General features: G+C 42.2%; 1 protein-coding gene across 1 annotated transcript in view; it reads right to left on the reverse strand.

The window, feature by feature from the left end:
- The window catches only part of ZNF804A (zinc finger protein 804A), a 163,728-nt gene extending 150,582 nt beyond the window's left edge, over positions 1 to 13,146 (reverse strand). The window contains exons 1-2 of the mRNA XM_040358497.1: positions 12,684 to 13,146; positions 12,263 to 12,390 (exon numbers count right to left, since the gene is read on the reverse strand). Coding sequence (XP_040214431.1) covers positions 12,263 to 12,390; positions 12,684 to 13,146 — 591 coding nt within the window. The remainder of the gene's footprint in view (positions 1 to 12,262; positions 12,391 to 12,683) is intronic.
- Positions 13,147 to 13,831: the final 685 nt, after the last annotated feature.

A 13,831-nucleotide genomic window follows, 5' to 3' on the forward strand; every position in this document is an offset into this window, starting at 1 on the left:
ACTCATCACCATGCGAGCTCGCTCGCATGAAGGTGATGAGTTCTTGCGAGGGGGAGCCGAGACAGCCGCCGAGGGACCCCAGAAGACCAGGTTCGGGGCCACTCTGTGCAAACGGTAAGTATAACATGTTTGTTATTTTTAAAAAAAAATTCTTTACATATCCTTTAAAGCATTTGTTACCCTAAAAAAAAGGACCCTGTTACTTTAAAGCATGTTAAACAGCACAATGCTTGTGCTGTGTAATTTGGCCCCCTGTATCACCTGAAAAACCTGGTTGATCCTGCTTGGTTCTGCCTTCCCCTCTGTAAACTGACCACAGTTTATCATGGCTGCTGAGCCTTGACACCGTGGTCAGTGTATGTGCCTCCGTCATCTGCAGGTCTCCACTCTGCTCTCTCAGGTCCTCCCCCCCTCCCCTCCCTGCCTGTCAGATAGTGACAGTGCGTGCCCCCCTGCTGCTGAAATTATTGTGTAAATTCCATGCAATCCTCTCCCAAATTTGCCTATTTCTACCTGAATTCACAGCGCAGCTCGACATTCACGTGACTCCTGCTCTCGTCCTCCACGGCTGACGTCTCGGCTCTCTACTCCTCTCCTCCCCTCCTCCCAACAGACATCAGTGGGGGATTCTTGGTGCCTCCCGCTCTGGTTGTCAGATCAGAAAAGGGAGCAATGTGGAGTCACGTGAGCGACGAGCAGCGCTGTGAATTGAGGTAGAAATGGGCATATATTTTACAAAGCACAGACACTGCATCATAGGACTCGTTCTAACAGATGGGATTGCATGTAATTTACTAAATGGCTTAACAACCACTTTAAAGTACATTTAAATCCACAACTTTTTTTTTGTTTTGGATAGAGTGGGGTAGATTTCCATTTTCTGTCAGGATTTTATTTCTCAAGTAGGTACTAGGCATGCAAGAAAGAAAGCACCAAAAACAGAATACATCAAGTCCAGATTTTATTTTATTCAGATTATTATATCATAAAAAAATAACGTGTTTCAACAGTTCAAAGGGCCCGCTTTTATCAAGACTTGGTACTACTGAACAAAATGTGCACTAAACTGATAGAACTGGACAGATCCTGAGGGTTTTTTAGAATGATTGTTCCAGTTAAGCTGGCTTTGCTTTTTATGATAAACGAATATAAATAAAATCAATCTAGACTTTAGACATTCTGCTTTTGCCAATTTCCTTCTTGCATACCCAGTCCCTAAGTGAGCAAAGAGCCAACCTTCAGATCTGCCTAAAAAGAATCATTCAGGGCCATATTCTCAAAAAATCTCCGCCTGCTTCGCTTAGGGCACTTACACTCCGCTGTCCCAACTTACTGGAGCAGGTGTTGTATTCCCCAACCACTTGCTCCATAAGTTGGGACAGCGGAGTGTAAGTGTCCCGGCGTAGCCTGGCGGATCTCCAAGGGGGCGTCTTCCATTCAAATGAAGCGCGCCCCCGATGCGAAAGAACTGGGCATGCGCCGGGCTGCAAAAAGCCCAGTGCGCATGCTCCAGTTCTCGGCGGAAAACGTCAATGACGCCGACGTGTGCGTCATTGACGTAAAGTCGTATTCAAGAACGACTTACGTAAACGACGTACCCGACGAAAAAACACGACGGGGACCCGACGCCATCCGTAACATGGCCTACGCGAGACTTGCGGAAACTTACCCCTCATATAGCAGGGGTAAGTTTCCGCTTACGCAAACGACGTTAGCGACGGTTACGCGACGCGAACTCGTTCGGGAATCGGCGTAGAAGGATCATTTGCATATGTAAATAACTCCTTCACGTAAATGCCATCTAGCGGCGGCCGGCGTCATTGCATTTAAGATCCGCCAGTGTAAGTGACTTACAGATGGCGGATCTTAAGTGTATCTATGCAAAAATGATTCTGAGAATCAGGAGCATAGATACACTGGCCTAAAAAGGGAGTTACGATGGAGTATCTGACTTACTCCATCGTAACTTCTCTGAGAATATGGCCCTCAGTCTCTATTTTTTAAAACCTGACTGAGAACACCTACTACTATTTTGAGATATGCAGTGCCCAATGCCCTTTATCTACTTCCTGAGGTTTTAATTTCCCCTCAATTCCTGTCCCTGTAACCCATGCAAAAATTAGAGATGTGTTGGCCATTAGGGTAGGAAGGCAATAAAAATATTTTCTGAAGTCCTAATCTGTTCTCTGCTAATATAAGAGTGTTTTTTCATCTACAACTCTGACAGGAAGTGATGGGACATTTCTCCAACGGGACAGGGGGCAGAATCCAAGCAGAAGCAGTAACCCAAAAAGGAAAGAAAAGGTTTGACTGGAGTTGGGTTTAAACTGGGAAAATCTACATCAAGCCGTTGACAAGGATAGACATAAAAAGAGATAACAGTCAGTGAGAAACCTGACTTAGGCAACTGTAATTATAAGCAAATCTCGATTTGACCTTGTCCTCTCCTGACTCTCAAGCTTTCTTATAGGTTCATTAAGGTTAAGGACTGCATCACTAACCAATGATAAGTATGAGATGGCAGAGCAAAGCTGGATTTTTTATGGAAAACTTATGGCCTGTAGACACGATCGTAAAATTCCGACAGCAAAAGTCCGATGTGAGTTTTTGAATGGAAATTCCGACCGTGTTTATGCTCCATCGGACTTTTGCTAGCAGAATTTCCGCCAAGAAAAGATTGAGAGCTCGTTCTCAAATTTTCCGATGGAAAAAATTCCTGTTGTCTGTAGCAATTCCGACGCATGCTCGGAAACAATTTGACGCATGCTCGGAAGCATTGAACTTTACTTTTGTGTGACCATGTGTATGCAAGCCAAGCTTGAGCAGAATTCCATCGGAAAAAACATCCAAGGTTTTTCCGACGGAAAATCCGATCTTGTGTACGCTGCCTAAGAATTTGCATATTACTGCAGCCCTACTGGATCTACTAAACAACACATGGTATTCACTGATGGGCTGATGGTCACATCTACTTTGCCATTTTCTATTAGATACAATGGCCCGGATACTCGTACCTCGGCGCATAGTTATGCCGGCGTAGCCTATCGAATATACGCTACGCCGATGTAGCGCAGAGCGGCGAGCACTTGCTCCCAACGTTGTGCCAGCATACTGTAAATTCTTCGGCATAAGCCGGCCTAATTTAAAGTAGGTGGAAGTGGGCGTGATCCATTTAAATGAAGCGTGACCCCATGCAAATGATGGGCCGAACAAACGGCGCATGCGCCATCCCGGGGACGCATCCCAGTGCGCATGCTCAGAATCACGTTGGAAATACTCCCTAAGATACGTCGAATCACTGCCTACGACGTGAACGTAACCTACGCCCAGCCCTATTCACGTACTACTATGTAAATGATGTAAAATACGACGGCTGTTCCCTGGTCCATACCTTAACATGACTTACACCTGCTTTATGAGGCTTAACTTTAAGCCTTACGTAAACCGTGTATATTAATGCGCCGGGCGCAAGTACATTCCTGAATCGGCGTATCTCACTCATTTGCATATATTATAATGAGGCGGCCAGCGTAAATATGCGCCCAAGATACGCCGGCGTAGGAAAGTTACGTCGGTCGGAGGAAGCCTATTTTCAGGCGTATCTAGTTCTATGGCCACGGCAGAATAGATATGACGGCGCACATTTACACACGGCATATCTGTAGATACGTCGGCATAAGTGCTATGTGAATCCGGGCCAAAGTATATATATGTATATATATATATATATATATATATATATATATATATACACACACACACACACACAAACTCCACTATATATATATATATATATATATATATATATACCATAAAGTTACAAAGCATCCAACCCATGAATTGTATTACTAGTGTGCTTCTCTATGGTCTTGTGTAGTATTGCTTTGTTACAAAGGAGCTGCACAACACTGCAGAGCAAATGATATCAATATCTTCTGCCTAGGCAGCCAGAAAGTGCCTTATAAATCACTTTATCCCGGGCAGCTAATATTCAATGCAGAGTGCTGAGTAGAGCAAACTGCATATCACCACTACAGAGAAAAGACAGTGAAAGCCTCCCTTGCATAGCTTTTCAAAGAGAAACCGGCAGGATATGCGGTGGTCACTTAATGGAGCATCATGGTCAAGAAAGAGAGGGAATGCGGGAAGGAGCCAAACAGAGGGAGGGATAAACAATCATCTCATCAGAATGTGCCCTCCTAAATCTTCTGCCTTATAGTGGAAGTCAGCTCAAATCAATTGGTAGTAAAAGAGATTTCACAAATTGTTGTCTATAGCCAATTTGACAAGTCAAGTTCCTTTAGACAGGTCAGAGCTCTGTTTGCGCCTTGGAATCATGAGCACTTCCAAAGCCCATAGAAACTGATTTAGAGATAAACACAGGTCCAACAAAAAAATTAAGAAGTTTGGAGGAGATCAAAAGCACCGAGACACAGTAAAGAATAAAATATGCAAAAACTGTATTTTAAATATATACAAAATCATGGCAATTGCTTATGATACATGGGGCTTTTAGCGGACATCCTTGGCAGGGAAGTCTTCCAGATGTATGTGTTTTAAATAAAGTGATTGATTCTTCACCAGAGGATGTTTAGGGAAAGTCGCATTCACTTTTTTGAGTAAATCTTGTCTTTGTGAATCAATAACCAGAGGGATATTCAAACTGGAAGATAAAATATCAAACAAGAATATAAAACAGCCTATACTAGCCTTGACTTAGGTCTACTTCATGTACAAAATTAAAATAGTGTTGAACCCTCAGCATTTTTAGCCAAATACATTCAGTAGAACAAAATAAGCATTCCCCAGTAGACCATTTGTTAAATTAATTTCCCAGTTTACAAATTTCAATGCTGCTGGCTTCTTGTCTTTCAGTGCTTCTTCCTTTAACTTCTGGTCTTCACAGGAAAAATCTAACATTGGACAGTGCAGGATTCAAGTTAGTTGTTAATTGTAGAAGGGGGGAGCAGGAAGGAGGAGCAGAGGGGTGATTTGCCAATCTAGACTATGAATTGCAATAAAAAACGCAATTGGCGGGGTCCTGATGACCAATATCGTTGGTCAATTCAGGTGGCAGGTTACAGACTCACCTAATAGGGTGGAGTTCCTTATCAAAACAGGAGAAGTAGTCAAAATAAAAGGGGAGTGAGAAAAGGTGTCCTTGCCTTCAATAAAGGAAAAGGAACAATCTGCGGTTTAAAATGATATAACTTTATTAGAACAATTAGTAGAAAAAAAAAATTTTCATTGAAAGGGAAGCATAAACAATAGGAAAGTGCACATGGTAAAAACTGAGAACGTTGTCACTTAAAAACACATGCCCATGATCTCAGCCATAACCATGTCATCCACACGTGTCAATCACCTCAAGTTATTTAGGCTGCATTCACACCTGAACGCGGCGTATGTTACCGCAATTTGCCGCGACAAATTGCAGCGTTTTGTCCCGCAATTTGCCGCGACAAAACGCTGCGTTTTTTAAGCCTAACATACGCCGGAGGGGTGATCAACATTGTCCGCTATGCCAAATGCCGAAAACCGCCTGAAAAAAAGGTCCGGGACTTGTTTTGAGCTTCAGGCGTACGGCGTTTCGGCATTCGGTGTGGAGATGTGAACCATCTCCATAGCCGACAATGTTAAATCACCCCTCCAGCGTATTGCAGGCTGCAATAGCGTCGCACTACAGGCGACAATACGCCTAGGTGTGAATGGAGCCTTAGTGTGACTTAAAATATACTGCTTGTGTGCGTTAGGCGAGTTGAGTTCTGGGAAACCTTGGTAGCACAGACCGGTATCTGTATTGTGCTTAACCATGGACCTCCAGACTTCCTATATGCCTTTAAAGCTGCTGCACTGCATTGAGGCTGTGTGTTTCTATTGATGCAAACAGTGTAGGGCAGACATTCTCAACCATGGTTCTGTGGAACCCTTGGGTTCCTACTGGTCATGCTAGAGGTTGCTTGAGCAGTGGCTGATTGACCTCCCACTTGATAGTCCCTGAATAATTCAAGAACAATTTCTACGTGGCAAAACCAGCAGGATGACACTAATTATCTTTTCAGCTGTCTGTAATTGTGGCATTCTGATCACTGTTGTAAGAGTTTCATACTTCATACTGACCACCAATGTACTGGTCATTTTTGCCATTGACCCCCAATAAACTGGTTTTATTAAGGGTTCCCGGGGAGACCTGAAAATTATTTTAGGAGTTTGGGGTAAAAAGCTTGAGGAAGGCTGGTGTAGGGAGACACAGCTACTGTACATCCCCCGCATGCCAGGGTGGCTCCATAGGATACTGCAAGAGGAAGGAACCACCCTGAAATAGGAAACTTGGGGCAGCGGTCACAGAACATTAAAAGAGAAAGATGCTGCATGCTTAGTACATGATTAAATCAGTTGCTAAAATGCCTAAAAACCTGAGGGTTTAATATCGCGAGTGTCATCAATACAGTGTGCGCAGGAGTGTATATATATATATATATATACACAGTAAAACCTTGGTTTGCGAGCATAATTCGTTCCAGAAACATGCTTGTAATCCAAAGTACTTGTATATCAAAGCATTTTTTTACAGGGTATAAAAGAGAAGAGAGGCACCTCTAAGTGTAGCAATAAGTTGCTAAATGTTGTACCTTCATTAAATGTAACCATATTACTACACTTAGAGGCTCCTCTCTTCTTTTTTATACTCTTGTGACATGACGCTACTCTTATATCAAGACATCGCTTGTATATCAAGGCAAAATGTATTAAAACATTTTGCTTGTCTTGCAAAACGCTCTCAAACCAAGTTACTCTCAAACCAAGGTTTTACTGTATATATATATATATATATATATATATATATATATATATATATAGCTTAGGGAAAATATAAGTCCTGTTTGCTTGACTTCAGACGGCAGACTTTCTGAAACCTATGCACATTTTCCAGCTATTGTTTTGGACAAGGAATGCATATCCACATTAATTCAAGTCATCGCTCTGCTGTTAGCTTTTGTGTAGAAAACATTTCTGGACAGATGGACGATCTAGGCAGTCAACTAATTTCACTTTGGGTACAATCCAGTTTTTTTAGGTTGAGTGATGTTTAACCCTTATGACTAATCCAAACATTAAATCCGCATAATCTCTTTATGTATTAGGAAAATTCATGCATCTGTTTTGTACAGGCTTTTTCATTAACATAATATTCGTGCCAAATGCTTCAATTCAGTAAGCGCAGCTTGGCGGTTGGCACACCCCCAAATGTGCAGAACATCTACTGAAAAAATCTAGGCTTTTAACAACATTAAACTCCTTAAAATGATGGAGTTGACAAAACAAAAGCAAATATTTACATTAATGCTGATTCAACTTAAGAAGCAAATTAAAAGCGTTCCCAGAAATGTATTATTACTTTATGAAGGGTATACAATACCTTTGTTTTAGATTTTTTAGGCATTGTTCGGTTCATTAAACATAAGTGTACAGCATTCTTTATGGATGTTCTGCTCTACAACAGAGTACCCATATCAAATGACAGCTGGCTACTTTGCTGGCCACATCTTTTGTGCAGATAATGTGATGTTTGTGTGTGTGTGTATATATATATATATATATATATATATATATATATATATATATATATGCCAGCTTTAACAGTATAGGATTGAAAGGGATTATAGTTTGGTCTATGTTCAGTATTCAAAAAAATGTACCGTATATACACTATTTTACCAAAAGTATTGGGTCACCTGCCTTAAGAGGCACGTGAACTTTAATGGCATCCCAGTTTTGATCTGTAGGGTTCAATATTGAGTTGGCCCACCCTTTGCAGCTATAACAGCTTCAACTCTTCTGGGAAGTCTGTCCACAAGGTTTAGGAATGAGTCTATGGGAAAGTTTGACAATTCTTCCAGAAGCGGATTTGTGAGGTCAGGAACTGATGTTGGACGCAAAGGCCTGGCTCGCAGTCTCCGCTTTAATTAATCCCAAACAAGTTCTAACAGGATGAAGTCAGGAATGCAGGCCAGTGAAGTTCCTCCACCCCAACCTCGCTCACCCATGTATTTATGGACCTTGCTTTGTGCACTGGTCCAAATTATTTGGTGAAGGGGGATTATGGTGTGGGGTTGCTTTCCAGGTGTTGGGCTTGGCCCCTTAGTTCCAGTGAAGGAAACTCTTAAGGCGTCAGTATACCAAGACATTTTGGACAATTTCATGCTCCCAACTTTGTGGGAAAAGTTTGGGGATGACTGCTTCCTGTTCCAACATGACTGCGCACCAGTGCACAAACAAGGTCCATAAAGACATGGATGAGTGAGTTTGGGGTGGAGGAACTTATATAACCTGCACAGAGTCCTGACCTCAACCCGATAGAACACCTTTAGGATGAATTAGAGTGGAGATTGTGAGCCAGGCCTTCTCTTCAATATCAGTGTCTGACCTCACAAATGCGCTTCTGTAAGAATGGTCAAACATTGCCATAGACACATTCATAAACCTTGTGGACAGCCTTCCCAGAAGAGTTGAAACTGTTATAGCTGCAAAGGTTAGGCCAACTTAATATCGAACCCTATGGACTATCCCTATAGTAATGTCATATATTTTTCTATCCCTGTAGTAATTCAGTGTACTCTTTGACAGCGGACATTATTAGGTTTGCTGCGGATCTCATATAATCAGGTACATATACATATAACCTTTCATTAACATATAAACTGCTATTGTAGCAAATTATTACTCTATCTATATAATATGTACGGTACTATTTAGCCTTATTTGGGTACAATCTATCATTGGTATTTATTATCTTATATAATTTTAGGGACCTCCAATCCAGTCCCAGTATATCCCTTCTGGCTGATCCACCGGCATCTTGATCTTTGGAATAATTTCTCCCTAACGGTTTGAACATCCAAAACTTGCATTAATTGTACATCCTGATACCCTTCTTTGACTGGCAACCCCATTGCTTGAACCCAGCGTGCTGTGTATATTTTCAATTCTTTTAAAACGTATCCAGTGAAATATTCATCATCCTTTATAATACGTAAGTGAACAATTACATGTGTATATATATATATATATATATATATATTACATAAAAACTTTTTGTATATATTTAATAATACTATAAATGCATGTAATTAACGCTGTGTATTCTTACGCTCCAGATGAACTAATTGTCCTTCTCTACACACCCCTGAAGAAGGTTATCCCGAAACGCGTCGGGTGTAAAGAAGGTTCTTCTTCTTGTATTTACCTATATGGTGACAATCTTTGGAACTCTGTATTTTAATTTAATATTTAAACCTTTTTTGATGAATATGTACAATTGTGAATAAAACCTTTTTTACTCTCAATATCCTGTATATTTTGAAATATTATTAGTGCCTTAAAAGTCCACCTAGGGGAACCCCCCTTTTTCTTTTCTCATACTTACTGGATGTGACACAAGAATACGCTTGCCATTCACTCTCCTCTCTTTCAACCCTATGGACTAAGACTGGAATGCCATTAAAGTTCATGTGTGTGTGTAAAGGCAGGCGTCCCAATACTTTTGGTAATATAGTGTACTTTGTACTTTGTCTTTTCACTGCATTGAGCCTGCAGTGGACAACTCAGGCTCAATACGGTTAATACAGGCACTAAGAGAAAACTGTAATAGCTTGGGATACATTTGGAGATTATAGCTCTAAGTGTAGAGCTTCAAAAACGTACAAAACTTGCATTTTAGGACTTTTCTGCACACTTTCATCTAAAAGAAAAGTTCCTTTACACAAAGATTTTCCTTGCAGGGGTTTGTCGGCATCATATTTACAATGCCAATTTTTGAGCACTTTATCTCTTAGTAGAATGTCCAACTCTCCTCTCATTAGACGACAGTCTAGTCATCACTCTCAGCCATACAGTCTCCTGGCTTTTTGGACTACTTAGGCCCTCAGTCTGTTTCATCCTGGGCTGCTCCAGAACAAAGTGCTTGTCCTTAACCACTTAAGACCCGGATCTTTAGGCAGCTAAAGGACCCAGCCAGTTTTTGCGATTTGGCACTGCGTTGCTTTAACTGACAATTGCGCGGTCGTGCAACGTGGCTCCCAAACAAAATTGGCATCCTTTTTTTCCTACAAATAGAGCTTTCTTTTGGTGGTATTTGATCACCTCTGCGGTTTTTATTTTTTGCGCTATAAACAAAAATAGAGCGACAATTTTGAAAAAAATTCAATATTTTTTACTTTTTTTCTATAATAAATATCCCCCAAAAATATATAAAACATTATTTTTTTTCCTCAGTTTAGGCCGATACGTATTCTTCTACCTATTTTTGGTAAAAAAAAATCGCAATAAGCGTTTATCAATTGGTTTGCGCAAAATTTATAGCGTTTACAAAAAAGGGGATAGTTTTATTGTATTTTTATTAAAAAAATAATTCTTACTACTAATGGCGGCGATCAGCGATTTTGTGACTGCGATATTATGGCGGACACTTCGGACAATTTTGACACAGGGAGGGGAACGGGTACCTGGATTTGGTCCCCCTCCTCTACAGCCGGCCCACACACAGAGTGCAGTGCAGCGTGCCTTGTGCATGCGCAGTAGGGAACTGACTGTAAAGACCTTAGTGGAGATGACAGCAGCAGCACCCAATAGCCGCTTGAAAAATCTGTTTGGGTCAGGACACCAATGGATTTCTGGACAGGTAAGTGTCTTACTATAAAAAATCAGCAGGTGCAGTATTTGTAGCTGCTGATTTCAATTTTTTCTGAAGGAGCCTGGCGTTCCTCTTTAAAACCCGGCATACACTCCCTACATGACTGTACACACACACTGCTCCTTGCAGTATGACTCTTCTGAGAAAGGAGAGACCCTTGCTGGCTAGCCCAATTCCCTTTTGAGAAAAAAAACACCCAGCTGTCTATTAGGACAGTGACAGGCCATTTCAAGCTGTCTTTGATTGAAACCTTGGACAAAGCTGTACCCCTTGTTACCGGGGACCACTGTGAATAGCTGAAGCAAGTACCAGAGCAGTATTCTTGCCAGCCGGGAAAGGTGAAAAAGTGGGAAAACTTCAGCAAGAGCCAAGCCAAGGACCGAGCCAGTGGAGGTGATGCTTGCAGAGCATTATTGTGTGCCAAGCCAGGGATCAAGCAGGTCTGTGTGGTGACGCTTGAGGAGTATCTGTAAGTGCCAAGCTAGGGACCCAGCAGGGAAACGGGGTGACTCTTGAGTAAGATACTGAGTGAGAAGATTGGAAGAGCTCAGGGTATCCAGTGGCAGTGGGTCAGGAAGTCTAGTAAAAGACTGGGAGCTCAGTGGGGGGAAATTTTACAATAGGAGACTGTAGAAGAAGTGAAAGAGTTCATTGCAACTTTTTGTTAGAAACTGTTTCAAGAGTGTTGCCATAGGAGACAGCGCTCCTACTCATGCAGACGTGGTGCCTGGCTGATGCCTTTCCCTGCATGGCTGTCTGCCTATAGAAGTCTCACAGTCTGCCAATTAACATTGCATCTACTTATTTATTTATTAAAATGCTTATAAAACAACAGCGCAGTCCTACACACGTGCCTCGATGCGCTGGCGGGATAAAAACCGAACAGAAAAGGGGCAGAAACTACATCGATCAAACAAGTAACAATAAAACAATAACAATCAGCGAACAAAAGATATATAAAACATACAAAGTTAAAAATATACAATTTAGAGCTATTAGAATGTTTAATATTTAAGTCACCCCAAAAGCCTGGATATATAGCCATGTTTTTAAAGATCTCCTAAACTTTAGGAGATCATTCTCAAGTCTTATGTGAAAGGGTAAGGAGTTCCAGAACTGATCTCCTTGAACTTCCAGGGTCCCCCCACCACATTTGTTTTTGGCAAATTTGGGGATGTTCAATAAAGCCAAATTCTCAGACCGCAGCGATCTGGTAGGCACATGTCTGATGAATTTTTCTCTGAGATACCCCGGGCCAAAACCATGGATGGCCTTATGCACAAGACACCCCATCTTGAACTGAGCCCGTTGTGCCACGGGCAGCCAGTGCAAGGCTTGTAGGGATGGAGTGATGTGGTTGTACCGGCCCACACCCGTGAGTAGCCTAGAAGCGGCATTCTGAACAAGCTAAAGCTTGTGCAAGATGTTCTTAGACACACCCATGTACAGGGCATTGCAGTAATCGAGTCGACTACCAACCATTGCATTGACCATAGAGATTTTATCAGAGTCCTCGATAAAGCGAAACGTAGATCTCAGGTGTCTCAAGTGGAAGTGACAAACACTTACCACTTGATTTTCCTGGCTACGCAATGCAATCAAGGATGACCCCCAGGTCCCTGACCTTGGAGACTGGTGCCGGACTCGGTTTAAAAGAGTCAGGCCAGTCGGGCATCTTACTAGGGCAATCATGGTTCCTGAAGATCATAGTTTCAGTTTTGGAGCCATTAAACTTGAGGTAATTGGCTCCCATCCAGGTTCTAATCTCCTCCAAACAAGAGGCAAGATCCACTTGCCTCTCGTTGGTCCTGGGGAGGCGAAAGTATATCTGGGTATCGTCTGCGTAGACGTGGAAGAGGAGGTTATGGCGACGTATGATGTACAACAATGGTCTCATGTAGATATTAAACAGGATTGGCGATAATGCCGAACCCTGAGGGACCCCACAGGAGAGAGAACTATCAGCAGTGTAATACAGTCCCAATCTTACCCGCTGAACTCTCTCCTGCAGAAAAGAGGCCACCCAAAGCAGTACCATCAGTGCCAGCCACAGTCCCTAGTCTTTCCAACTTTCTGGTGTGATCGATGGTATCGAAAGCTGCAGACAGATCCAGAAGTACTAAGGCAGAGGTGTCATTCCTAGCCAAAGACCAGAGGAGATCATCCTGGACTTTAACCAAGGCTGTTTCAGGGCCTCTGCCAGGTCGGAATCCTGACTGGAGGTCATCGAAATTGTTGTTAGATTCCAAGTGAGGCTGATACTGCCATACCACTGCTGTTTCCATGATCTTAGCAAGGAACGGTAAGGTGGAAATGAGTCGATTGTTACTGAGCACAGAGCGCGGCAAGTTAGATTTCTTCAGCAGTGGTATAACCACCGCCTGCTTTAGAATACTTGGCACCACTCCAGATGAAAAAGATGTGCTTATAATGTCCGCTATAAAAGGGGCCATGATCTCACAAGCATCCTTAAGGGTATCCTGGCCCTAACACTCTCTCACACAGTTCTGTTTAGGAGACAATAAATCTCTTTGCATTCAAGAAGTGTCTGGCGCCAATCAATTGACCTTATATTACACCCACCATGCCTTGTCACCTACTCTGTCTGACTCTGGAGGTCACTATTCGGCCTCTAGGGGTTGGGGCCCTTGCTACACTAATGAGTGGGGGATCAGCAAAGCTGGGGGTACTACAGAGCTGGGGGTACAGCTAAGCTAGGCATCTGCTGAACAAGGGTACTAATGAGCTGGGGACCTGCTGAGTGGGGGTACTAATGCTCTTAGGATCTGCTGAATAGGGGTACTACTGAGCCTCTTAAAAATAGATAGAAAATCAACACACACAAGACATTTTCCAAGCGTTAAAAAAGCATCAGAGAAACATAAAAAAAAAAGCATAATGAAGAGGTAGGCACTTTAATGTGTGTAAAGTCGAAGCAAGTGTCAATGAGTCCTAGCTGTAGATTAAACATGCTGCATGGTACATGCTCAGTAAACTCACACTAACTTGGCAATGGATAATAGATGTCAGTTAGACAGTGTGCAATAATAATAATGCAACCAGCCAAATATTATGTTCCTTTCTCTCCTGAAACTTGCATCTTGCATTGACATGCTGTGCAATGAGGGAGCATGTGTT

This window comes from Rana temporaria, chromosome 6, assembly GCF_905171775.1.
Source record: "Rana temporaria chromosome 6, aRanTem1.1, whole genome shotgun sequence".
Taxonomy (NCBI): domain Eukaryota; kingdom Metazoa; phylum Chordata; class Amphibia; order Anura; family Ranidae; genus Rana; species Rana temporaria.